General features: G+C 41.3%; 1 protein-coding gene across 4 annotated transcripts; it reads right to left on the bottom strand.

Moving 5' to 3' along the window:
- Nucleotides 1-1,691: 1,691 nt before the first annotated feature.
- TMCO3 (transmembrane and coiled-coil domains 3) lies at nt 1,692-27,609 on the bottom strand. Of its 4 annotated transcripts, none has more exons than XM_035114333.2 (13): nt 27,487-27,609; nt 24,438-25,317; nt 23,131-23,310; nt 22,068-22,259; nt 19,747-19,875; nt 19,367-19,459; nt 17,845-18,031; nt 15,137-15,254; nt 13,694-13,889; nt 12,021-12,171; nt 10,076-10,155; nt 7,977-8,126; nt 1,692-3,798 (listed from the first exon to the last, which is right to left on the bottom strand). In XM_035114333.2, the coding sequence occupies exons 2-13, from the start codon at nt 24,954-24,956 to the stop codon at nt 3,685-3,687; spliced, it is 2,109 nt and encodes a 702-aa protein (XP_034970224.2). In that variant the 5' UTR covers nt 24,957-25,317; nt 27,487-27,609; the 3' UTR covers nt 1,692-3,684. The 4 variants fall into 4 exon arrangements, 3 of the variants coding, with proteins under 3 accessions (XP_034970224.2, XP_034970225.2, XP_034970222.2); XM_035114334.2 differs by having other exon boundaries at nt 27,482-27,608; XM_035114331.2 differs by lacking the exon at nt 27,487-27,609 and adding an exon at nt 27,269-27,437.
- Between the last annotated feature and the right edge of the window lie 28 nt (nt 27,610-27,637).

The following is a 27,637-nucleotide window of genomic DNA, read 5'->3' as shown; positions in this document are numbered from 1 at the left end:
CAGCGCCCCCGAGCCACGTGTCTCTCCTGGGAGTGACGTGGTGGCTTGGGCGCCTGCAGGCCTCCTCCTGCCTGACACGGCAGCATGGGGCTTGCGTCTGCCCACTGCCTCTCCCTCAGCCGCCCTACAGCTGAGGGGGAACCAGTGGAGAGGCTCCATGCAGCCCCCCTGCCCGCAGGACCCCCAAAACGCACTGGGCACCCGAGCAGCTAGTTATGCCGCTGTTCTGTTGTTTCAATTATGGGTGCCTTGAGAATTAATGTGCTGTGCATGCTGCCCCACTCATCCTGATGGACCAGCCCCCCCCCCATGCACCAGGCCTTTAGGGCTTCCCTGGCAAGTGACTCAATGCAGGCAGGAGAGTTTGGCTTCTGGGTCCCTGCCTGTCTCATTCTAGGCTGCTGTCTTTCTCCCCTCTCCCCACCACCACTGCCACCACCTCTGGGCTGGTTCCTCCATCCTGTCCGTGCCTACAGTCATCCTCTGAGGACAGAGATCCCCACAACAAAGTGGCTGGCAAGGAGGACAAGTCAAAGGAAGAGCCAGGCAGCACCCCCAGAGGAAGGCAAAGGCAAGAAGGAGACTCTGAGATCAGAGTGTACAGATTTGCTCAGTCTTGAATGGGTAGGTGGCAGCGGCCTAAGGGGCGATTGGCAGAAGGGGAGGGGGGCATATCTACCGCAGAATGGAAGGCAGCTGGAGGCCTTTCGAGGGCGACCTCCCCCCCCCCCACTGGGTTACATTAATTTATTAATTAATAGTACCACAATAATCACGTCTACCCCCTCTTCAGTAAAAAGGCTCCCAGAGCAGCTTGCAGCTCGGTAAAATGCAAGACACTTCCCCTGCCCTCAGCCTGTCAAACTGAAAGATGCAACACAAAAGGAAAGAGGGAAGAGGAGGGAAGATGTTATATAATGTGAGAAACATTAGGCTGGACCACGCAGATCTTTCCTACGAGTTATTTAGGAAATAGAGATCCTCTGAGGACATCTTGGCCTGCTCTGTCCTTCAGATTTCTTTGTGTTGCTATTTTCGTTCTTTTTTTGTCCCACAGCTTCAGGAAATGGAAGAGGGGTCCCTCCAGGAGTGGCCTGGAAGAGACGCATAAATTGGAGGTGGTGGGCCTTTAAATAGGGTTGCCATATTTTAAAAAGTAAAATAAAAAAACGGACACCCAGGCCAATGGCCCACCTGGTCCAGAATCCTGTTTTCACTCTGGCCAGCCAGATGCCCAAAAGGGGAATCCAAGCAGGATCCAAGCTCTCCATCGATTTAGGAATAAGGAATGAAATTTAAATGGAGACACAAGCCATTACTCCACATTCAGGAGGACTGAGAACTAATAATACGTTATTACTTATAGGGTAAAAAAAATGGAGGTGCTGAAACAGGTTGAGTTTCCTTGGAATGAAGGTAAGCGGAGACCGTGGTGTCTTCAGGATGCATGGTTTTATTTGCACAAGTACAACCTGAGCAGAGGATCTACGACCCAACAGATCTTGCTTCTCCATTAAATCCTTATTTTATTCTGTTGAGTGGCAGAGAAACACGGGGTGCGGGGTGCCCAGGGTCTCATCATTGAGGGGGTGGCAACATGACAAAAAGCTGAGTTAAAAAATGAAATAAAATTGGGCTCACAAAACTGTTTAATTGCGTCAACAAACGTAACTAAACACGGCTGGCACTGGGCGCCACACCGTGGGGGCCAGCACTTACTGCGGGGCTTGCAGCACGTGAACCACACTGCTCTCCTGGGAGTGACGTGGTGGCTTGGGCACTTGCAGGCTCAATGCTCCCTGAAACAGCAGCGTGGGCTTGTGTCTGCCCATCGCCTCTCCCTCAGCCACCCTAGAGCTGAGGGGGAGGGGGCGGAGAGGCTCCACATAGCGCCCCCCTTCCGCAGGATGTGTGCCTTGCACCGGGCACCCGAGCGGCTAGCTACACCAATGTTATATTGTTTCAGTTATGGGTGCCTTGAGTTTTAATGTTTGGTTGTGCTTTTTAATTGCTTGTCTTTAGCATTTTAATGTTCATGATACTGGTTTTTATATTTTGGAAAGAGCTGTCATATGGCACCCGAATTACTTCTTCCTCTTCCTCCGCAGTTGCCGCGATCTTCGTCAGAGAGCTCCCTGTCTACACCTGACAGTTTTTGGGACTCCCTCAATGAGGTACATAGCAGACAGAGCAGGAGGGAAGCCATGCTGAGCTGCACAAAGGCAAACCTGAGGCTGGGGAGGAAGAGGAGGAGGAAGCTGGCCCACCGGCCAGGCCACCTTCTGGACTGGTCGTGAGCAAGGGGGCAGACATCTTTCTCTCTCTGGGCATTACTTGGTTCTAGGCCAGTGGTTAAAAACCAACTAAGTCACGGGGTGTTTCTTTCCTCCAAAAGTAGCAAAAGGAATTGATTTTGATGATGTGATTTCAAAATTTGCAGAGAATAAAGTTAGGAAAAAAGGTTTTAAGTGCTTATGCTCACAATGTTAAGTAAATAAACCAGAAAATAACACTTGCAACTGTATCTTATTTTTCCTTCTTTTAATAATTTCAATGTGTGTGGGGGGGGTGACAAGAAATTTTCCGCACCGGGTACCACCTGACCTTGCTACGCCACTGGCCACAGCACATGCAGCAACAAAGTATGGATTTTGGGAAGCTGCTCAGAGCCACTATAGCTACATATAGAATACCACTAAGATTGTTAAAGAATCACATTTTCAATATTAGATTTGGAATCAAATAAGGTGGAATAGTTCACCATTTAGTATGTGTCTATATAAGAATTAAAGACATGGACTTTCCAGTATTTATTCAATGTGACTAGATTCTGAGTTTTTCCCTTCTTTCTATATAAATAAGCAACACAAACCTAAACGTATCTTCCAAAAATAGTTTTAATTTAGTTTCAATGTCTATGTTTTGGTTTTGAACTATTAACATGATCAACACAATAAATTCTTACTATTCATACTAAAAAGTCATTTCTGATCACAACAAACATTTTTGTCAAAAAAAGAGAGACAGCTCAATGTTACAAATAACTATTTAAAATGCATCAATTAAGTGTAAATTTAGGCATATTAACTTTCAGTCCTTTGATAGGTGTAGCAGTTTTCAAGCTTATATTTGAATGAAAAAAATTAAAGTTTGTACAGCACTGAATATATATATATATATTGTGGCCGTTAGATTTGGATACTAACTTATTACATAGTTCTTTAACAGTGCCACAGGCACTATAAATGTTAATTAAACTTACTACACTGACTGTAAATAACAGGTTGTATCCAGCACTACACATGTGCAAGTGGAATAGACTTCTGCTCACACTATGGGACTTCACTTTCCTCTCCCACAGCCCCCGTGTACCTCAAAATCTGCTCCACAAAGTTGGGGATACTCCAGGAATGATTGGGGAGGACCATAGGGGGAAAGAAATGTTGGGGAAGTCCCATTGTGTGATCAGTGTCTTTCTTATGCAGTGCTGGATTCTGCCTGATTCTCACAAAAAGGCACACCAGTCAGTTATTGGAATTGCAGACTTTTTGTAAAAGAAATAAAGCTTTTTTGGGGGGGGGGACACAAGCTCTTCCTCCCAAATTCAGGCTATGTAGTGTGGGAAATTCTGCATTTGTTGATTATAAAGATGCTTTCTTCATGAAAGATTTGTACTAAGTAACTTTAGGAACTTAATCGTCTTTCAGGTCTTGGTACGCATTTCATAATCGCAGCTCTCCAGAGTGCTGGTGCGAGCAATTGGCTTAGAGTAGTCACACTCAATATAAGGAGGTAGACCTAAAAATTGGGAAGCAAAATGTGTTATTTCTGTGAAGAAAAACAATCTGAGCAGAAGTAAAATAAAAAAATTCCTTCAGTAGCACCTTAAAGACCAACTAAGTTTTTATTTTGGTATGAGCTTTCGTGTGCATGCACACTTCTTCAGATACAGTGAAATGGAAGTTTCCAGGCACTTATGTAGAGAAGGGGTGGGGAGGGGTGGGGATGGGGAGGGGGGATCACTCAGAAGGGTGGTGGAAATGGGTGATTGACTGACTGATAGCTGTTGATGACTGCAAACGACTGCAAATGGTTTTGCATGAAAAAGCAAGGGTTGAGATGGCTGAAGATCGCTTATCATGTATAATGAGATAAGAACCCGATATCTCTGTTCAAACCAGGTCCCTCCATGGTTTTGAGCTTGGTGATAAGTTGCAATTCAGCAACTTCTCTTTCCAGTCTATTTCTGAAATTCTTTTGTAGTAAGACAGCTACTTTGAGATCTTGTATAGAATGTCCTGGGAGATTGAAGTGTTCTCCTACTGGTTTTTCTGTCTTCTGGTTCCTGATGTCAGATTTATGTCCATTTATCCTTTGGCGTAGGGTTTGGCCTGTTTGTCCAATATAGAGAGCTGAAGGGCACTGTTGGCATTTGATGACATACACAATGTTAGAGGATGAGCAATTAAATAGTCCTGAGATGGTATGTTGGATGTTGTTGGGGCCAGTAATGGTGTTGTCTGGGTGTATGTGGCAGCAAAGTTGGCATCTGGGTTTATTGCAGGCTCTGGTACCAGTGTCCATGTTAAGTCTGGTGGTTGTATTATTGTGGGTGAGGAGTTGTTTAAGATTGGGTGGCTGTCTGTAGGCAATGAAAGGTCTTCCTCCCAGAGCTTGAGAAAGGGAGCGGTCATTGTCCAGGAGAGGAAAATACAATATTTGAACAATCTTCCTAACAATACTATACTAGCCACTATGGATGTGGAATCTCTATATACCAACATCCCACACAATGATGGTTTACAAGCCATAAGGAACACCATTTCAGATAAAACCACAGCGGACTTTGCTACCAAACTCTGCCACTTTGTCCTTACCCACAACCACTTCAAATTTGGTGATGACCTGTTCCTCCAGATCAGCGGCACAGCCATGGGCACCCGCATGGCCCCACAGTATGCCAACATCTTCATGGCAGATTTAGAACAACGTTTCCTTAACTCCTACCCACTCAAACCTCTCCTGTACCTGCGATACATTGACGATATTTTTATTATCTGGACACATGGACAACAGACCCTGGAAACCTTCCACCAGACATTCAATGACTTTCACCCCACCATCAACCTAACAATGAACCAATCTATGCAAGAAATACATTTTTTGGACACTACTATAAAAATACAGGATGGACGTATAGACACCACCTTATACAGAAAACCAACTGACCGACAAACATATCTACATGCTTCTAGCTACCATCCCAAACATACCAAACAATCCATCGTATACAGCCAGGCCTTACGTTACAACCGCATCTGTTCCAACTCTACAGACAGAGAATCTCACCTAAGAGATCTACAGCAAACCTTTTTAGAACTAAAATATCCACCTGATGAAGTTAAACAACAGATCAACAGAGCCAGACAGATACCTAGAGAGAACCTGCTGCAAGACAGACCCAAAAAAGAAAATAACAGAACACCACTAGTCATCACATACAGCTCCCAAGCTAAAACAGTACAACGCATCATCAGAGATCTACAGCCTCTCCTGGACAATGACCGCTCCCTTTCTCAAGCTCTGGGAGGAAGACCTTTCATTGCCTACAGACAGCCACCCAATCTTAAACAACTCCTCACCCACAATAATACAACCACCAGACTTAACATGGACACTGGTACCAGAGCCTGCAATAAACCCAGATGCCAACTTTGCTGCCACATACACCCAGACAACACCATTACTGGCCCCAACAACATCCAACATACCATCTCAGGACTATTTAATTGCTCATCCTCTAACATTGTGTATGTCATCAAATGCCAACAGTGCCCTTCAGCTCTCTATATTGGACAAACAGGCCAAACCCTACGCCAAAGGATAAATGGACATAAATCTGACATCAGGAACCAGAAGACAGAAAAACCAGTAGGAGAACACTTCAATCTCCCAGGACATTCTATACAAGATCTCAAAGTAGCTGTCTTACTACAAAAGAATTTCAGAAATAGACTGGAAAGAAAAGTTGCTGAATTGCAACTTATCACCAAGCTCAAAACCATGGAGGGACCTGGTTTGAACAGAGATATCGGGTTCTTATCTCATTATACATGATAAGCGATCTTCAGCCATCTCAACCCTTGCTTTTTCATGCAAAACCATTTGCAGTCGTTTGCGGTCATCAACAGCTATCAGTCAGTCAATCACCCATTTCCACCACCCTTCTGAGTGATCCCCCCTCCCCATCCCCACCCCTCCCCACCCCTTCTCTACATAAGTGCCTGGAAACTTCCATTTCACTGTATCTGAAGAAGTGTGCATGCACACGAAAGCTCATACCAAAATAAAAACTTAGTTGGTCTTTAAGGTGCTACTGAAGGAATTTTTTTATTTTACTTCGATCCAGACCAACACGGCTACCTACCTGTAATCTGAGCAGAAACCCATTAAAGTATTCAAAGAGATCCTTCCACCAAAGCCAGTGTCTTCTATTCTGACAGTGGCTCTAGGCTAGGGTCTTGGGCAACGGTCTTTCCCAACCATGCTCCTATGCATGCAAAGTACATTATATGACGTAATTATATTTGCACACTTGTGATAGTCTTAATCCACCCCCCCCCCCAATAATGACATTTGCCATGTTGCAGCCTTTGAGTAATTTTGTCACAATACTTTTCAAAGGCATCACTTAAATGGGTGGAATTTTTTCTTGTACTAAAATAACACTCAGAACTAGCAGGTCATAAAAGTTCCATCTGGAGAAGTCATGACATCTTTACCTACCCAAACACACAGACAGATCAATGTCAACAAGAGAGTTTGAGAGATCAGGTGAAGAAGTAAATGTTACTGGAGTAATGAAGATAGTACAACAGTGTAACAGGCATTTGATAGTCTTCACCCTATTTTTTAATCTCTTTTTTATCAAGTGGCTCTGAAACTGCTCCACTGGGTTGCCCATTATCTGTAAGCATTATTAATGTAGTTTCATTTACCAGAGGTTGCTTACGGACCTCAAAATGAAAACTCTTTAAGATCTCAGCAGTCCTCTTTATCAGTCTGGGACCCAGCCTTAGGCTTCCCAGTCACAGAAACATTAGGCTGCTTCTGATGCTACAGCATGAAGGTAACTAAGACAATGGCAACTAGAAAAAATGTAACCTACCACCCCATTTATGCAGCAGATACTTATTCAATCCCACAAGTAGATCATCACACAATGCTTAAAAAGAAAAGGATTGTCATTATTGTTCTATTACCAGGACTTGGAAGATAGCACCACCAAGCTCAATATGCAACAAGCAACATTTTATGGCAAGCCACGCCTTCTTATTCCTTTAATTATTACCCATCCAACATGCCCTGTAATATTTGTCAATCTACAGCTAAAATGCTACTAGAAGGTGAGGCTGGTGGAGTCCAGCTTTTGGAACACATGCATTTGACATGGCCTAATGAAACTTTTGTGCAAATTTCCCATTAAAGAAGAATGAACCCCCAAACAGCCTTGGGAAGTTGCAAGATAAAGCAAATGCAGGAGCTAGAATCTTTTCTCCCTTCTGAAGTTTTTGTTTCTACCCATGGGTGGGGAATGCAGGCCTACCACTGTTTTGCAAGGGGGAAAACAGCTGGGTGGGTTTGAAAAGGAAATAGAATGGAGGTAAAAAGTTAACCAACTCTTCCCCCTCCCTTTCTTCTACTAATGAAGCATTAAGACTCCAAAGCTGTTTCTGTTTAAAAAGGGGGGGGGAAGCTTAAAGAAGCTACCGACAACTGTGTATAGCATACAGTCTCAACATCCCTTAAGTTGACCATTTTACCATATGGTTTTATTACATGCTTCAAAGTGTGAAATGGCTTTATGGCTGTGTGGGGATTTGAACTGTGGTCTCTCCTTCACCCCTAGGTCTGGCACTCTAACCACACCACCAGCCTGGCTCTCCGTGAAATGGCATTATGATGTCACAGCTTACCTCTCGAGAAATTATACCCGCTCTGCGTGCTCTACTTCCCAAGACAAAGGAAAATTCACTGACTTGAGCCAAGCCTGCAGATACAATCCATTTGATGTACTGACTGCTCTTTGGAAGAATCACAGAAAGGACAAGCACTGCCAGGAAAAACTGAGAGAGAATGTTTTTAACAATGCAGTGGAAAAAACAGGAAAGTTTATGCTACTTAAAATAAAGTAATGTTAAGAAGTTATTTCATTAACCACAGTTATCTAGTTTATACTGATTAGCAGAACAGAACAGGTCAGATTGTAATCTAGGTAATCTTTACACAGCATACTAGATTAAATTTAAAGTGTTTAGGGTTGTATCTCAGCTTTGTAACAATGAGAAAGCTGCTCACACAATAAGGCTGTCCTTTTTTCCACTGCAGACACACTGTGCCTTCCAGAGCCTCTGCTGAGGGCCAAGGCATCCCATAGGTGAGACCAGGAATGTGGTACAGGGGATGTTGAGTGTGAGTGGAATGAGTGAAAACTCTGGAGATTCCAAACAAATTTTGCCATTCCACTGCAACTCCTGTACCACATTCCAGCTCCCAGGAGAAGCTTTTTGCAATGCGGTTGGCTGCAGTAAAGGTAAAGGTAAAAGTAAAGCGACCCCTGACCATTAGGTCCAGTCGTGACCAACTCTGGGGTTGCGGCGCTCATCTCGCTTTATTGGCCAAGGGAGCCGGTGTACAGATTCCAGGTCATGTGATTCCAGGTGAACCAGAGCAGCACACGGAAACGCCATTTACCTTCCTGCTGTAGCGGTACCTATTTATCTACTTGCACTTTGACGTGCTTTCGAACTGTTAGGTTGGCAGGAGCTGGGACCGAGCAACGGGAGCTCACCCCATCACAGGGATTCGAACCGCTGACCTTCTGATCAGCAAGCGCTACGGTAGGCAGTAGTGAAGACTTAATAAGAAAGTTGTTGCTTAGGTGGAACAACTACTGAAAGAACTGGACACAATTCTTTCTCATCAATTTCAACAAACATGTGCTTCAACTTAGAATGCCTGCTTAAATTTTATAGTTCTGGAAAAGTTGCAGTCTGGTAAAAAAACCCTCAACAAATGTATATGAAATAAGAGAAAAAAGCTTATTGGGCTTGTGAGTTGCAGTTCTTTCAGCAGTTTGTACACTTCTGCTGGGATTAAATATAGTTTCTCTTTGTATATTTTAAGCCAATCTAGTGCTTTATTATGGATCAAAACAATATATTAAGCATAATATATTAGGGAGGCTTGCCTGGCACTGATGCAGATATCTTTTCAGTACTATGTGAATATATTTCTCTCTTCCCAGACATTTAGTTGCTAAGTTTTCCTGCTGTCATTGCTGACATTTTATCTGAGTAATCTTCTGTGGTTGGGCAATTGTTCTGATAACTGAATCTGATAACTTTTTAAATATTATATTTTTTAAAATAGAATTTCAGCCTATATATCTCACATTGGTATCTTACTGTTGTTTCTTTGACTAAGACAGATACAGTGGTACCTCATGTTATGTACCGTCCCCCTTACGAATGCTTCAGGTTACGCGCTCCACTAACCCGAAAGTAGATGCCCCTTGTTGCGAACTTTGCCCCAGGATGCAAGCGGACGTTGCGCTCCAGCGGCGCAGCAGCAGCGGGAAGCACCATTAGCGAAAGCGCACCTCATGTTACGAGCAGTTTCTGGTTACGAACGGACCTCCGGAACGGATTAAGTACGTAACACGAGGTACCACTGTAGTAATGATTAATAAATTACTACTGCATTCCCACAATCTGCATTCAGCAGTCTGAACCAGAGCCAAGGCTGCAGTCCTAATTTCACAAAACTGGGAGTAAGCCCCACTGAATTCAGTAGGACTTTTGAGTAGACATGGATAGGATTGCATTGTAAAATAGAAACCCGTGGTTAGGTTCCTATGGGAAAAAAAACCATCAGTTGAGTCCTTCATCTAGCATTCTTAAGCCACAGAATACCAGTTGCAGGGAATGGGGTTGCAGTCACCATAGTAACGTAATACAAAATATCAACCTTATTCAATTTTATTCAAAAGAACTGACTATATATATAGATATACCTTCATTATTACCACTGAAAGTGTAAGGAACAGCAGGACTGTGAGTTCGTATATTACAAACGTAGGGAAAACATGAAGGCCTGCAAGAGAAAAAGAAGCATCTTACAGCTATTGTGACTTTTTTCTAAACATTGCAATATTTATAAAAGAGCACAGTGATGAAATATTGACAGGAATCTTTCTTAAAGCTTGTTGTTGAGTTAAGCATGCCATATTAAAGAATAATATTTTAGATGTTTTCATTTTACCCATGATATTAGAGAGGCTGCATAATTCAAGTGGAAGTACCATCCACCAGATGCAGTATTTCAGCCTACAGAGTCTGCTGTAGATGCTGTCTCTAAAGCATAGTGGTGATTGCTTACTAGCTGGTTGTTCCTGAATTAGGTTAAAAAAAAATCCTTTCAGTGATGTTACTAGGTGACAATCTCCATTGAACTATCAACTATGACCCAAGGTCTCACTTTTGGTCACTTACTGCCAGCACAGACTTAATGAGCGCATATGTGAAATTAAGATATTTTTGCCCCTACATGCATCACTTCACACTTGTTTATACAGTGGTACCTCGGTTTATGAACACAATTGGTTCTGGAAGTCTGTTCATAAACTGAAGCGTTCATAAACTGAAGCGAACTTTCCCATTGAAAGTAATGGAAAGTGAATTAATCCGTTCCAGATGGGTCTGCGGCATTCGTAAACTGAAAATTCATAAACCGAGGTTCCACTGTATTGAATTGCATTTGCCATTTTACCACCCATTCGCTCATTAAAGAGAGCCCTTTGAAACATTTCACAACCGCCCCCAAACCGTGTTGAATCATCTGCAAACTTGGCCACCTCACTGCTCATCTCTAACTCTACATTGCTTGTGAACATGGCCCAATACAGATCCTTGGGAGAACTCCACTTCCCACATTCCTCGATCAGGACAACTATCCATATATTCGTACTCTCTGCTTCCTGTTATTTAACCAGTTCCTGAGCCACAAGAGGACCTTGCCTTTTAGTCAATGATTGCTAAGCTTACCCAGGAGTCTTTCATGAGGTACCTTGTCAAAAGCATTTTAAAAGTTCAGATGCGCTATGGCAACTGGATCATATATGTCTATATACTTGTTGACACTCAAAGTAATAGGTTAATGAGATGGAATGTACCCTTGTATAAGCCGTGCTGGTTTTGCTTTAGCAACAACTTGTTATTTTATATACTTGGCCATTTTATATTTAAGAATACTTTCCACAAGTTTTCCTGGGACATGCATATAAAGCTAACCAGCCCAAATTTCCAAGATTCCCCTGGATCCCTTTTTAAAAATTGGTGGTACATTGGCCACTTTCCAGTCCTCAGGTATAGAAGCTGATTTGAGGGATGTTACATAGGTTCCAATTTCTTGAGTCACCTTGCTCCCCAATACCATGTCCCCTTTGCTCCTATAACTATTGGGACTTCTTTCCAGTCCCTGAGCTGTGTGATGTTTCAGTTCAGTTTCAAACTGACAACTCCCCTTTCCCTCTGGGACATAAAGAGCTACAGTACTTAGGTTCACATAAGGAACTTTTATCAATCCAGATCTTCAATTCTTTTTCTTTTTATACAGTTCCACATGCCATATCACAAACTGCTTGAATGTCACTTTAATATCATAGGTAGTTTGTCATGTATCATGGTGGTTGCAGATCAAGAATAAGCCTAATGACTCTGGAGGATCCATAGTTCTTTGGAGTCTAGTTCAATAGTTTTGTCTACCTGAAGACAACATTCTGTGCCTTCACACCATCACCAATTGATGCCAATAGGCTTCACAAGCACAATGCAATTGAAATTGCAACAAGCACAATGCAATGGAAATTTATCCTAGTTATTACAAATGTACATTCCTTTCCCTTTGGCTGTTATGCTGGTAAAAATAATAATCATGTATATATTTTTGTAATACGTTACCTATAGATGCAAAGAATATGATGGCAAGGAAGTCACGTATTGGTTCAATACAGGACATAATTTCTTCAGTAACCATATGACCCTGAGAAGATATAAGTGCTCCTGCTAGAAAACATCCCAATTCCATCGAAACATCCAATAGCTCTGTGACCTGTTAGGGGGTGGAAAATATTTTTATTACTATTTTGTGTCTATTGTTAATTAACTTTTCATTAACCACCTTGCTTAAAAATTAAATATTACATGCAAATTTTTATAACACTATCCTTATTTAATGAAAACACTATAATTTCAATAATTAAAGTTAGAGGAAATATGCAATTTTAAGACTTCTAAAATTGTAATATTTTTGTGAGTTATAAAATGGTCTCTACCAACTTTGATTTCCTAAACACAATTTCACTGTAGTAAATCCACTTGAAATCCAAACTAGTCACACTAGTGTCTCTCATTAAATACAAACAAAGGAAACTAACCATATTAATGTATTTAGGATGGCAATGCAATGATCTAACTGCAAGTGGCCATGTACATATTTTAAGAAATGTATATAAATTTTTCAAACTTACTTTTTATGCCATATCTAACACTAGTGCATTCAGCGAAAATGCCTTAACACCAAGATATTTGCTTTTAGAAGCTTGTTTTATAATACAGAGAGATTGCTGTGTAAATCTGTAGCAGCAAGGACAAAGTGTCTTCCTGCATCTAAAAGGCTAGTTTATTGTGGCATGAGCTTTCCTGAGCAACAGTGCACTTTCTTAGATGCATGATGTAACTGTCTGAATGGATAATATGTTATGAACAAAGAGAGAACAATTATTTTCTAAGAAAGGGAGGCCAAAGGCAATGCAAAACAATTAGATACACCTGATCTAATGCATGTCAAATAACTGAAGAGTAAAAATGAACATAAGATCCAGTCAAAGCATAAAAGTATTTGCTTATATTCTGTATCTTTCTATGCCTCTTCATCACTCATCTCTTCAACCTACCTGGTTGCATGAAATGACTAGTCTACATGGAATCAGTTAACATTTGGCTCTTCCCTTCTAACCTGCAGTTACCTTCCAACCCCACCTGCCTGGCTTCTTATAGCCAATCAGCTTCCTCCTCCTTAGTCTTAGCTGTAGAACCTAACAGAAATGAAGTTGGCTCTGCCTGTCATTGGCTCTAACGCCACCTGCTGTTGACCTCCCTGTCATCTGTCCTACTGGCCCAAATGGGTACCAGCCAACACCGGGGGGGGGGGCAACCAGGAGATTTAACATATCTCCTTCTCATCAAGTTGATATAACTTCCCAGAGACAACCCAGATTGACTCAGACATGGCAGGCCATGATGTCTGCAATAATGGCAGCTATATGGGTGGAACTTTAGCTGTAGAATTAAGGAATTTTAAGCTAGGATTATGTATGGACAAGCATTTTAAGCTATGCACAAGCATTTTTATCAGCAGCCAGCTTTCTGACTGGGTCCAATATTCATTTAAAACTTACATATGAAGATAGTTATTAAATTTGTTGACATAATTTTTTATGTAATTTACATATTCACCTATGAAGCCAGAGTCCATGAATGAAATCTGCATTTTCTCCTGGAATTATTTTCAAAATTAATATATCACCATATCATGTGCAAGTTAAAAATAAAGAAATATTTGGAAAAATTACCATTAACATAAGAAACATAAAAGCAGATATTCCCAGAACTAGAATTTCCTTATTTCCTTTGCTTTCCGTATGCAACTTGCGGTAGTATGGTCCTATTAGATAAGTCTTTAAAACAAGACATATAAGCAAGGCAGCAGCCAAAGAAAAGAGGATTTGTCCAATCAGCATCAATATTCTCAGTATTTCCTTGATGGTGCTAGAGAAAAAGAACAAAAAGTCAGTTCAGTGTCATTCTAAAAGCTCTCTTAAAATGATTTTTCTTATTAAACAGGAAAATGTGTGCAATAAATCTGTACCTGTCATTTACAGTTTCCTAACCTGCAATTCCTGCAAATGTTAGACTACAACTCCCATCATTCCTAATCACTGGCCACACTGAAGGGGTCTGATGGAAGTTGGAGTCCAATAGCATCTGGAGAACCACAGGTTAGCCACATCTGGTCTTTAAAAATAAAAAAAGCAGACTTCAGGAATATATAAGCTAGAATAAAAGTTGAGCCTTATCTAATAAATATTTTTGAAAGTGGTGTGCCTGTTTGCCCTCTAAGCATTTGAATGCCTCTTGAGATATCATGTGAAAGTTCCTGAGGAGGAGGACCCAGTTTTTTGTCTATGTTTAGCACTGGCTGCCATATTGAATCAAGATGGTGAACCAAAATGTTCCACACTGCACCAGTGCCAAAGGATCAGAAAATATCACTGCCCACTTTGGCATGATGGTTCCAGAGAACGGGGAATGTGTTTTGGCCTGCATTTGGATACTGTCACGTGTCATTTAGAATCCAGATGTCAGACTGAACTGTGTAACCTGCACCAACATTTGGACGTCACTGAAGTTACTGTTTCCCAATTTAGCATGGCAGTGCCCATGTTGAATTTGATCTATATTTGGATACCACTGGACCATTTTGAATCCAGCTGGTATACTGAACCATTCAAAACTGCTACTAAAAAGAGCTACTAAATGAGCTACTAAAAATATTTAGAACCGGGTTAAATTGAAATTTGAGTTACAATATAAAGAGTATTAGGATGTATTTAACATCTAAGCCCTATGCATGTACAAATGATAGCATGTACCAATTTTGTGGCCAGCCCCTCTTCAGGAAATTACACATCAAACTCAGGGAAGTTCAAAGAGCAATTTGAAGGTTAAGAAGCTGGACTAATGAAAAGAAAGTTGACATAGAAACTCCAATTTATTTATAGTTCCAATTCATTTGCACCTCTGAACTGCAGCATGGAAAGCAAGTAATTATGTACCATGAATGTCAACAGTAAATTAGTTATTAGATGTATGATAAAACACTTCATTGCATTCACACTTTAAGAAACATGCAGCATGAAGGAAAATTAACATACCATGTACACAGTCCTGAAATCCTTGGAGGAAAGGCAGGCTAAAAATGTAATGAATAAAAGCAAACAAATGAACTTTGTTACCTGGAATGTGTGCCAACACCTGCTTGAATAAGAGTTGGCATAACAGCTATAAATAAGCCAAGCTGTACATCCTGCATAACCAACATTGAAAGCAGAACACTGCTGTAATCAATATCTCCTGGGAGATTAAAAAAAAGAGGCAGATGTTAAATATGTTCAAGAACTGCAATATTAATAGTGTCTGTTTCCTTGATAATGATTTGCCACTGATCATGAACTTGTTATATAATATCAATTTGGTCCAAACTCATACATGTGAAAGTATTACAGAAAGAAAAATAAAATGAGTGTCTAAGAAACTGTGTGCAAGAAGGCATGACTTTCAGAATACTGTATCTATTATTGAATGGCAAATCAATGGGAAGGTCATTTTGAGCCCCAAAATACAAGCCAGTACAATACAAATAGTGTACAAGCCAAGTTCCAACTTAATTTTGTTGCCATGCAATTTATGCTGCTGCATATCTGTTGGATCCACGATTCAAGGACAGAAAGGTACGTGATGACCGCACTGCTTCTGTGTTTGACTGCATTACAAAACAAGCAGGACACTTAGGGCCTGATGAGGAAAGCTTACTTTCTGCAGAGTACAGAACCTATTGGCCAACATATTTAACAGAGCATCTGGGATTCTGCCAAGCATAACCTTCCTGCAACACAGTAGCAAGACCTATGCACAATACAGCCTCTGACACCTCCTGTCTCTTACCTACTTCAGATTCCTCCCTCTTCTGTAGCACATGAAAGAAGCTGGTCTATGTTTTGAAATACACCAAAACAAGAAATAAACTGACATGTGAAAGGGCAGAAGCTTGTTTCAACTTGGGCAAACCTTGTGTTTTTAGATGTCCATGATAAATATGATGGGAAATATGAAGAAACCAAAACTTTTTGATAGAATAAAGACTAAATTTCACGTGGGGTTCAGTAAGTTTTGTTCCTCCTCCCCTCTTTTTCTCAGCTCTTTTTATGTTTGCTTAACACTGTGGAGGACTGGAGAAGACGTAATAGTTTTCAGAATAGTCATTTGTTTCACAATAATGTTGATGGTTTTTCTTCTTATTTTTGCCTGCTCCACATAAGCTTGCAAAATCATAGAGATGAACTTCCTGACAGTTGAGCAGCTTGCAGCTCCATTTGTAACAAAGACTTTAAAAAACAAACGAGTAATTATTGTCTGAATAAAATCAACTTTTAATATACAAGTCATATTTCTATGGTAAATGAAGCTATGCATAATGTATTTTATGTTCCTAAAGTATCAAACTGACTTTCAATATGCAAAGAGTACTTTTTAAAAGTACTGCATTTTTTTCTGAAAACGTCCATTCCCACTCACCCCCCCAAAAGGTATGGGTTTCTTTGTGGCTTCAAAATTCTTGGAAATTTTTACAAATCCAGTAGTTCCCCAGCATTCTGAGGCATGCTGTCTTGTCTCTGAACGTGGAGGTAGCATACAGGGGTGGACTTTGGTCATATGGCACCCTGAGCAAGGACAAAATTTGGCTCCCTAAATATTTATTTGGTGCCCTCCCCCCCTCTTGCCTTCCATTTTGCTCTCAAGTGCACTACATCACAGTTGCAGAAACTCAATCACCTGCCTGACCAGGGCCTAACTTTGAGTAGGTACCAGCATAAATATTGGTTTATTATTATTATGTGTCCGCTTGGCTCAGTGCCCTGTGCAGGGGAACTGCCCACACCACCATAAGTCCGGCGCGGTAGCATATCTCCATGACTAGTAGTCATTTATAGTCTTATCCCCCATGAATTTGTCTAATTTCCTCTAAAAGCCATCTAAGTTGGTGACCATCCACACTCTTGTGGCAGTGAATTCCGTAGTTTAACTATGTGCTGTGTAAATAATTGTTTCCTATTGGGTGTCCTGAATCTCCTACAATTCAGTTTGTAGTATTATGGGAGAGGAAGAAAAACTCCTCTAGCTCTCATCTGCAACAGCTGTGCGCAACTCATGATTCAGTTCCATAATTAGCCCATTCATCATACCAGACAGATGACAAAATACCATTGAAAATATAAAGCTACACATGCAGATGTATTAGCAGGAGTCTATGAAGATGTCTTATTCTCAAGCTTTTATGTTTTCAATAGATTATATCTAAAGCCTGCATCTATGCTTTTCTAGAAGTCTATCACCATACATGTCTCTTGAGGCTTGCATTTCATAGAAACCAACTTATCTCGCACAGAAAGCATTATGGAGTGCTGTGATTAGACATGCTGCAGGATAAGTTCTGTTAACTCAGGTATCAGCTGAGAAACTAGGAATAGAATCTTCAGAAATTATTAACTGCATGGAAGGCACTGGATCTCAAATCTAGCCTTCCAGACACTTTCGACTACAACTCCCACTATTCCTGACCATTGGCCATTGTTACAAAGGTTGATGGAAGTTGTAGCTGAAAACATTTGGAGGGCACCAAGCTAGAGAATACTATGAAAAGTGAAGGGCAATTGGAAAATTCAGCAAAAATAAATGGATCCTATAATTTAATGGGTAAAGAACTCAGGGTCAGGACCATCACTATGCAAAACTCTCATTATTTAACTGGAAGTCAACTGATAGTTAAGAGCGCCCTTCTAAAACAATCAAAAGTTCATCAGTATCTTTTAAGGTTAGTTATTTTTGCCCATGTGTCAGGGCTAAGATTAAATGGAAGAATTCAGTAGGTTAAGGATCCACCTACCTTCTTTATCTCCCCGAGCACTCCCTGCAAGGAATCTGGATACCAATGGTGTGCTTGATAATGATAAACAAGTAGCAATGAAAACGCTCTGTGTTGCTCTAATTTGTAGCAAGTGTCCCCACAGTAAGCCAAATGCAATCATCAGGAATGTCATGTAACAGGGTCCTTGCAATGATATCTTCCACACCTTTGAGAATAATGGTCACTTAGATTAGCACAATACTATTTCAACATTGCAACTGTGTTTATCCTTTAAATTTTATGCTAAAATTTAATGCAAAACACCTTCAGAATATATAAATCCTGAGAGTTCTTTAGACAACCCAAACTGTTCTTAAATGTCATTGTTTCTGGATCTATTTAACAATATGAATTCCAAAAAAGAAGAAGAGTTCCCCCTCCCCGGCAAATAGATTATATTATGCTATAGATTATGAACTGGGAAACTCACACCTGGTTAATGCAACCCTTGTCCTCAATGTTTAACTGAAAAAGGTGCTAGGATATATATTATTACAAGCAGCAAACAAACAATCCTGCAATACTGAGTAAATTGTTAACTTGTGTTCAAACAGTAAATAAGCTGTCAGTAAGGCAATAACTCTTTAGCATGCAAGCATTCCCATATAAAGTTTATTTATAGTAGCTTGATGGTCTCTTTCAGCTCACAGCTCCCAAAGTGGAGTCCGGAGGCAAAGCAAGATGTGGAATGACAACACAACAAAGTGTTAAAGGGACTGTGATGAACACAGCTATGCTCTAGCAAAGAAGCTTGGAAAGAATTAAAAGCTGAGAGCGCAAGCTGGAAGGTCAGTGGAAAGGGAATGTAAAAAGGAGTGAGAAGAAAGAAAAACGGTATAAACAGGTTTGCCACCTTGGTGAGAACCCAGGCAGAAGAGCAATATTAAATTGCCAGGTTAACACCACCCACTCTGCCTACCCCACTTTCAGACTTTCAAAACTCTTGCACTGCCCCAGAGGTACTTTCCCAGAGCTGTTTCTGTACCATCCACCTTACTGCTCTTCTGACTTGCCCAGTTATAATGCACTTGCAATTGTTTCTCTTCTCTCAGTCTCTAGCTGTTTTTTGTCCCTGCAGCCTTTGCACTTGGGGGCCAATCATGCCCTAAATATGAATCCTGCCCATTACAGACACAGTGTTCTCCCCAACATGCTAGCTTTCCACGTACAAGGATTTTCTTTTGTACAGAAGAGCATCTGAGCCCACACTTGCCATTTGAAGTGGTATAACCCAAACACAAATCTGCCACCTCAGTGAGAACTAGTCTCTGTGTCTATGTATTCTAGGAGAACACATGTTTATTTTCAAAAAAGATAACCCCCTGCAAACTGTATATATATATATTTTAAAAAAGAGGTGTTAAGAGAAGAAAAAATATTTTTTTTGATGGCTAGTCAAGCAACATTTTTTTTAAATCATGCAAATTTGAACAATCCAAAATGCTGTTTTTCTCTTGGATTATTTGCAATGCTGATGTACATACATTTTATGGAGCAATACCTTTCTTAATCTGTCCGGAGAAAACTCCAAGCCAACGAGGAACAGTGTGTAGAATACACCAAATTCTCCCAACGTCTCTACTTGCACAATTGACTGAAAAACACAAGTTTATTCAGTTGCCACAGGTAAGTCTTTTCAATTGTCTCAAAATATAGTCAACTTCTGCAAAAGTAGTAACTAGGAGTCCAGTAATGCTATACATATCTGCTTACATTTTACTTCCACAATAAGGAAATCATACACAAACCCCTTAATGCCCTTACCTCTCCAGAACAGATTTTGGGGCTGTACAGGACTGCCGGGGGGGGGAGGGGGAGGAAGAGCTCTTGTGCATTAATTAATATCAGCTTATGTGACATTGTACCTCTTCAAAATCTTACCTTAATGCTGTTTAATCCTGATGGCCCTAAGAGTACTCCACAAATAATGTATCCAAACATAGTTGGTAATCCTATTGTTGTACATAACCATCCACAAGGCAAAGATAGCATTCCTATGGTGACAATATCCTAATAAATAAAACAAATATAAAATAAAAATGTTCCACACACACATATGTCAACATGCAAAGCAAGGGGACATACTGCTGATCCAGGAAGGAAGAGGTTTCATGGATCATCACTGGGCCTTTTCAGGGAACACTGCATTCCTGAAACACTACCTGGAGTTGAGTGGGACGAGGAGCAAGCCTTGGGCTCACATGCTCTCCCTCTGCTCTTTCTCCAAGAGAGTGAAACCTCCTGGGAGAGATTTTTAAAAGTATCACTCATTACACATATGAAACATGAAATGGAGATAAAGCTGGTGTTAATATCAGTTGGGAAATGCTTAATCCAACATATGTAAAAAGCAACAACAACAAAATACTGTATTTTTGCCATTAGTCCTTATAAGTGATTTTCATTTGTTCTGGCTAACTCCTAATACACAAGGCTTTTCCCCCTACCAGAATAGCATTCTGTCACCTCTCAGCTGGGCCCCAGAAGTTGGGGGGAGAGACTTGACCAGCAAAGCTATCTGCACCCATGGCTCATGAGGACATCCTCCCCAGAGCCTGAAGAGGAGGGCTCTGTAGAGGGTTTCCTCGTGAGCTGGAAGCACAGCAGGGCTTTGCTGCGGCTCTTCAGCCTGTTGGCTAACAGCTGATGTGTGGGAAAGCCATGCCTCAGCTGAGCAAGGCCCAAGCTGCTCTGGCTCACACTAGTCAGAGAGACATATGGGTGGGGGGTTGCTCATTAAACCGGTGAGCTGAGGCACAGAAGCCTCTCCACACTTCAGCTGAGTCAGAGAGGTGCATGGGTAAGCTGGTCAGTTGCGGTGTGGAAGGCTCCTCTTGCCTCAGCTGAGCAGCCTCAACAAGCTTCTCGCTGGCAAGGAGATCTCGCCCGCACCGAAGCCCAAAGAGGATCTATGATGTGGGTTCTGCTGAGGGATGTGCATTCCGGCACCTTTCTCTTAGGAAAAAAACAACACTGCTAATATTGCCCTTTGTTGGTACTGTGCTGGTTTCACAACTGTTCTGTTTCATTTGTGAGCTGGATGAGCAGCCCAGGGTGCAATGACATTTTAGGGCAGGCATCCCCAAACTGCGGCCCTCCAGATGTTTTGGCCTACAACTCCCATGATCCCTAGCTAACAGGACCAGTGGTCAGGGATGATGGGAATTGTAGTCCAAAACATCTGGAGGGCCGAAGTTTGGGGATGCCTGATTTAGGGGCATATCACATTCTTATTTGGGTATAATTTTTTCCCCATAGCTGTGAATGGAATCAGATCACTAATTCTAAATTCATTTTTTATACCAGCTGTCACTAAAAACTAACCCAGTACCGCTCTATAAGAACCTGTAGTTACGGTGTACAGAGTTCAGATCGGACGCTCTTACATACACAGGAACTCCTATATGAGCAAGGACTTCACTGCTGCCTTTAGTGTCAAGGGCAACTCAAAGATACAACTCAGCTTCCGCAAAACTGAGGGTGATGGGAAAGAGCTTTGACTTGGATCCCTAGATCAATACTAGATTTTTTCCTGCATTAAAACCAGATGGTTTTAAAGGTTTTTAAATTAGTAGTATATTATACCACTTTTAGTACCAGAACTCAGAATTCTCATATATACATAATGGGACTGTAAAAAGGTTGATATGTTTAATAATGGAGCCTATTTAGAAGTCTCTTTCAGTTAAGGCAGAGTGATATCTACATCAAACAGCTACATTGTATATGGAAATTATCTTCCTGTTGAACGTACTCCTGGTGCCAAACACAAATTTGTGGCTGAATCATGTCTATAACAACCATCCAAGGCAAGGTCTAAGAAATTGCTTTGCAGTCTTTCAAATAAAAGAATGAAGGATCTTGAGATAATCATACAAGCTACTGCAGTCCAATGTAGCACCTAACGTTGCAATTTTGAATTCTCGGAAATAGAGGAAGTTCATATTTATTATTTTCTGCCATTTTTGCCAGGTTTCAATAGCAGCATTTTTAATTTGGTAAAACCCAGTAGTATTTTAAGATATGACAGCAATACAAAGTTCCTGACACCTAGATATAACACGATTACAAATTGGTATTGGCAAATAACTTTAATATGTTCACAATTGTTGTTTATATTTCTGTCTTTGAAATGTAAGTATACAGACAATACTCTTAATTTAAGTTTTATTAATATGCTCAGCCCTATTTACATACATTACCTTTATAAAATGATGATCCGCACGTGGAATGGTAGAGTCTCTGGGCTTAGTAAGTATGTACTGATTGTTTTGGGAATCAATAAGCATGCTTAAACCCAAATCATCTTCTACTACCCGTTTTGAAATATTTCTTTTAGTATCCGCTTCATCTTCTTCTACTCTTAAAACAGCTTCAAAATTCACTCCCCTCACCTATCAAGGAAGCAAAGATTTTTCATTATTGTCATCTATTTATTATATTTTTGTTTGTTTTCAGAGTTTAAAAGGAAAAAATAATAATGAGCAAGCAATCCTATGTTCTCATCCTCAGAGGTCACAGAACAGTGTGGACCTCCCTCTCTGTGGGCAGAGATCTGGCCCTGGAAGCCTTCTGACTGTGGCTGAAGAAACCTCCAAGGGGTACCTCTCCAATGTGGTTTCTATGGGGAGAGGTGGTCCTTGAAGTATTGCAGTCCTGAGCTGTTTACGGCTTTATAGGTCAAACCCAACACTTTGAATTGGGCCCGGAAGCCAGGATCGGTTTAATATGCTAAAACCATTTTGCCCCAGTGAGCAACCTAGCTGCTGAATTCTGCACCAGCTGAAGCTTCCAGTCTTCAGAGGCAGCCCTGCATATAATGTGTTGCAGTAATCTAGTCTATTCTTACAACACCAGGATTTCAATTTTTATAAATTGTTTGTATTGCCTTAATAACCTCTAGGTCAGAGATATCAATTTTCTGTAACTGTTACATTGCCATTTTTTATTCTAAAAGTTTCTAGTTTTCCTACTTTGAATTTCTACAGTTATGTGTGTTACATATAAGCTATTATGTATTTCTTGCCTCTCACCACTGAAGAAAACTTGCAGTTGCTGTCTTGGAATTCTCCCCATTGCATTGGATTTCAAATTAGAATTTATATTGCAACAAGAAGAAATGAAAGACTTCTTATTTATTCTGCCAATAAGCCACTTAACTGGAGAACATAACATAAAAATACTTAAGAATACTTTTGATAAATTGTTATATAAGATAGTAAGTAGCAGAACTCAATAGTTATAAAAATCCCTCTCTAAACTTACTGACTTATTGTCATCAAAGGCATGCTCTCCTATTTCCTCTTCAAGCCTATCAGCTGCTTTTCTTACATCTTCAAGAATCTCATCAAGAATGGATAAACTTTTATTTTGATGCTGCATGTTTTTCAGGGCTTCGGCCTGGTGTTTCTCTGCTGCTAGAAGTTCAACATATTCTGTTTCTTCCTGTTAGAATTCATTAAAAAAAAATCTAAGATATTTTTTCAAAGCAGAAATTCACAAGATGAACATTTTATTTTGTCAAATTTCTTACAAAACTTTTAAAAAGCTGCAGAACAAAGCTTCCTGAGGTCCTTGAATTGCCTTTCAGCTTCTAGTTCCTCAATGTAGCTTGAGTGAAATCCTTAGAAAGGCCATTTTATAATAAGGACACTCAACATATGCAGTGTTTCTCCTTTCAGTAGCCATTATTTATTAACTGTACAGTGGTACCTTTGGTTAAGAACTTAATTCATTCCGGAGGTCCGTTCTTAACCTGAAACTGTTCTTAACCTGAAGCACCACTTTAGCTAATGGGGCCTCCTGCTGCCGCCGCAACGCCAGAGCACGATTTCTGTTCTCATCCTGAAGCAAAGTTCTTAACCCGAGGTACTATTTCTGGATTAGCGGAGTCTGTAACCTGAAGCGTTTGTAACCCGAGGTACCACTCAGTGGTACCTCGGTTTAAGTACTTAATTGGTTCCGGGGTGCCATTTGCTCCTCAAAAAGTACTTAAACTGAGCGGCGGTAGCGCGTGTGTGCGAAGCGCCGATAGAGCACTTCTGCTCATGCGCGGACCGCACAGATCACTTCTGCGCATGCACACATGGCGAAACCCGGAAGAAAACACTTCTGGGTCCGCGGAGTACTTAAACCAAAAGTACTCAAGCCGCAGCGGACTTAAACCGAGGTATGACTGTACTCAGAATAGAACCATTGAAATAAACAGACTTAACACTCAAGAGTATAACTAACACCAGATATTGCCCTAAGCCACGCTTCCTCAACCTCGGCCCTCCAAATGTTTTGAGACTACAATTCCCATTATCCCTGATCACTGGTCCTGCCAGCTAGGGATCATGGGAGTTGTAGGCCAAAAACATCTGGAGGGCCGAGGTTGAGGAAGCCCACCCTAAGCAAAGCATTATCTCAAAATTAATGCAATGGGTGTGATTCCCCCTCCTCCACCAAGCACAGCTGGCAAGTTTGTTGAAACCAACTTAATACTTTGTTGAAACCTATCTATAGACAGTAGCTACCTTGACACCCTTTAGTTTTAGAACATTAAATTTTCAACTGTAGAGAGAACTAACCTTTATTGCTGCTTCCCTCAAAGCTTCCAATCTCTGCCGACTACTTTCCTTCATGTTCACAACATCTTTATAATCACCTTGTAAAGCTCTTTGGAGTCCATAGATTGCTTGAAATACAGAGTTTTCACTTTCATTCAGTTCCTTTTGAAAAATTTCAAATGTGTGGACCTGAAAAGTTCTTTCTGCAAGTGACAGCCCTGAGTCCTTTTCGACTGCTCTTATTGCACTTTTTAGTTTGTTGAGAACCACATTCTTTTGACGCAGGAGTCCAGATAGCTTTCTGCAGTTTTCTACAAGCCATTGTTTCCTCTGTGTAACAGCAACTCCTCTACCACGATGCAGCTTTATTGCATGTTTCACTATATCCTCATGTTCCACAGGTGTTATTAGTTGACAGCAAAACAATGAAGCCAACACCCATAAGGAAATAAATCCAGTTGCCTTCATGGTCCAATTATTACCAACCATAGGAAAGCAGTTAAAAATTATTCCAAACTTTCCATCATATGCTTTTTGCATGTCAAATATATATGCAGTGTGCTCAATTAATAAAAATTAGTTGTCATTCTTAGTATACTGCTGAACCACTGAACCAAATATGAATTCAAATTCCAGAAACCAGGAGATAAAAATAACCTAAGCACTGCACACTCTTCTTTCTTCAAGGTTACATTGTTTTTTATGAAAAACATCTTCTTTCTTGGTCTGCTTTTTGTCCAAAACATAGCACTGGCTAACATCTATCAAGATGGAAAGAGGTTCTAGTGAAAAATATTTTAATATATTTTCCTTGAATTATATCAAATACTCTTCAATTACTTTTCACTAATGGGATGGTTGCTTGATCTTCTTATATGGACAATAAATGATGATCCCAACTCTGCATTTCAAAACAAAAAAGTAAAATGGCTACTTACTGAGAGGTTCTTTTTCATTACAATCAAACAGTATTTAAATGTTGTTAAATAAATAAAAGTACAATTGATTACAATATTTTAATTTCCTAGTAACTAACTTAGCTGTGTAAAAAAGAACAATATGAAGAAAAGGCACCATATAATCTCAGGACCCTTCCTGCTTCTCTTCTCTCATCTTTCTCTACCACCACTATGTCCTTGTAATTCTTACAAGTTACCATGTCTTCCACACAAACCATCAGTTACTGTACTTTCCCTCCCTTTGACTTCTCCCACCTCCATTGCTTTTGTTATTGTGCTCCTCCTTTTGCCTGCAACACCTTATGCTCTCTACTTGTCAAGCAACTTCCTTCTTGCAGTCAACAACAGTGAACATTTCCCTGACCTCTTCCTTTCCAAATCTCTCTGGTCTACATAGATCGTAAACTCATTAAAGTCAAGGGCTGTGGCATGGCTTTGTTCTGTACAATAGCCAGGAATATGTGATGCTGCAAATCTTGTTCTGGAGTGGTCTGGAGACCTCAGTTGTGGAACTCTGGGACAGCTCCTTGATCTCCTGCTCTTTGCTCTTCCCCAAAAACCTGTTATTGTTTTACTTTGATGCTAGGATGGTTGATCATAGTGTTGGTGAGATCCCAATGTACCCACTGTCTTAATTTCCCAGAGGCATCTATACATATAAAATAAGGACATGCAAATGTGTGCTCAAGTGCCCTTGCCAAGTGTGTTAAACAGCAGTGGATAGCCATTAAAACTTCAGGTCCATCAATCCTGTCAAGGATAGCTCCAGGTTTTCAGGTAATCCCAAGCAAGACTTATTCCTCAGTAAGATCACATTCCTTACTTCCATAATATGTACTTAATTCACTAAATACGAGGAAAAGAAGAAGTAGGGTAGATTAAAGATTGTGCTGGAGCTATGGCTCAATTCAGCATCCCCTTCAAACATCTATGGACCCCAGGGAGTAGTATTCCAAAGACCTTGACGGCTGCTGTCACCAACTACTTACATATACATGAGAGAACATCTAGTCCCATGAAAGGCGTTTATGAAACAGTAATTAAAACACTAGTTATAGCAGATCATTTACATCAGCCCTGACCAAGGTGCATAAAGGTGTATATCCTTTCCGCCCATTGGAAGGAAGAAATTATGAATTATCCACTTCCCAAGCTCCCAAGGAAGCTTGCTTTAAAGTGCAGGGGAGGGAACGTCCAGCAGAAGGGAGAGATTGATGTTGGAGATTTGGTGGAGAGGAGGGAGAGAGAGGAAGAGGCCAACCCCCCTCCGCACACCTCTTTTTTGTGTGTGTGTGGGGGGGATCCAACTCGCTAACAACCACCTTTTGGTCCCATACTCAAAACAACCAACAACAAACGCGGGTCCAGCACTGCCTCCTTTATGACGCCACCTTAGGAGCCAACTCCTAGGGGCTGAGGTCACTTCAGGGCCCCCGCCCAATAAAACATTGGAGGGGGTCCAAGCATAGGTGTAACCAGGATTTATTTGGGGGGTGGGGCATGCATTATGTTAGTGGAGGCAGAACCAAGTTACAGTATCTGTGACGCAACTATAGTCAGTAATTTTTATTTATTTACTTGATTGGGGGGGGGGGCTGCCCAGCCCCATGTGTCCAGCCTCGCCCTCCCCCGGCTGTAAAGTTGATGGGCACTGCCACTCAAATCGTGTGCATGCACCGTGTCATGAGATCACACGCGAGGATGGGCCGCCGAAGGCGATTCAGGATCCGGTCTCGGAGCCTCTTCCTTCTTTCATTTTAACTGTCCGCAAACCTGGATCCCTCAGTCTCGTCAGGGCCAATAGGAAAGTGACGGAAAGGAGGGCGGCCGGGGGGGGGCAACGACATAGCTCTTCCTCTCTCTTCCCCACGGTCCCACCTCGCATCCCCTCACCTGCACGGGAAGGTCCCACCACCGCCGAGCCACCGCCGGAGAAGCCGAGCCACGTCCCCATCCTCCTCACCTACACGCCGCCTCCCTTCCTTGTTCTCTCAGGTGACCAATAAAATCCCTCGGAGGCACCGCCTAGCCAAGCTCGCGCCCCGCCCACAGCCAACCAGAACGGAGGGCTCCGCCCCTGCTCCATAACGAACCCTCTGCCATTACCTCACCCGTCAAAAGTCGCCGCCGCCGCCGCCAACTCTCAGCGTGAAGGAGCACAGCGGAACGACTGGCCGGCGCTTTCCCTCGCTTTCTTTCTTTTTTAACGCCTTGTGGGAAATGTAGTCCTCCTGGTGGACTGCCTCAGTGCGCTGTGGGAAA

This window comes from Zootoca vivipara, chromosome 4, assembly GCF_963506605.1.
Source record: "Zootoca vivipara chromosome 4, rZooViv1.1, whole genome shotgun sequence".
In the NCBI taxonomy this organism is placed as follows: Eukaryota; Metazoa; Chordata; class Lepidosauria; order Squamata; family Lacertidae; genus Zootoca; species Zootoca vivipara.
Note: the sequence above shows the minus strand (reverse complement) of the source record. Positions and strands in the feature narration are given on the sequence as shown.

What these genes read in the sequence shown, in the direction of transcription:
- TMCO3 (XM_035114333.2), bottom strand. Translation starts at nt 24,956, where the DNA reads ATGCAAAAAGCATATGATGGAAAGTTTGGAATAATTTTTAACTGCTTT. An exon ending in TTTCAGTGGTAATAATGAAG is followed by an intron (nt 8,127 to 10,075) that starts GTATATCTATAT and finishes ATTCTCTCTCAG; the next exon opens with TTTTTCCTGGCAGTGCTTGT. An exon ending in CGGGTATAATTTCTCGAGAG is followed by an intron (nt 3,799 to 7,976) that starts GTAAGCTGTGAC and finishes CCCAATTTTTAG; the next exon opens with GTCTACCTCCTTATATTGAG.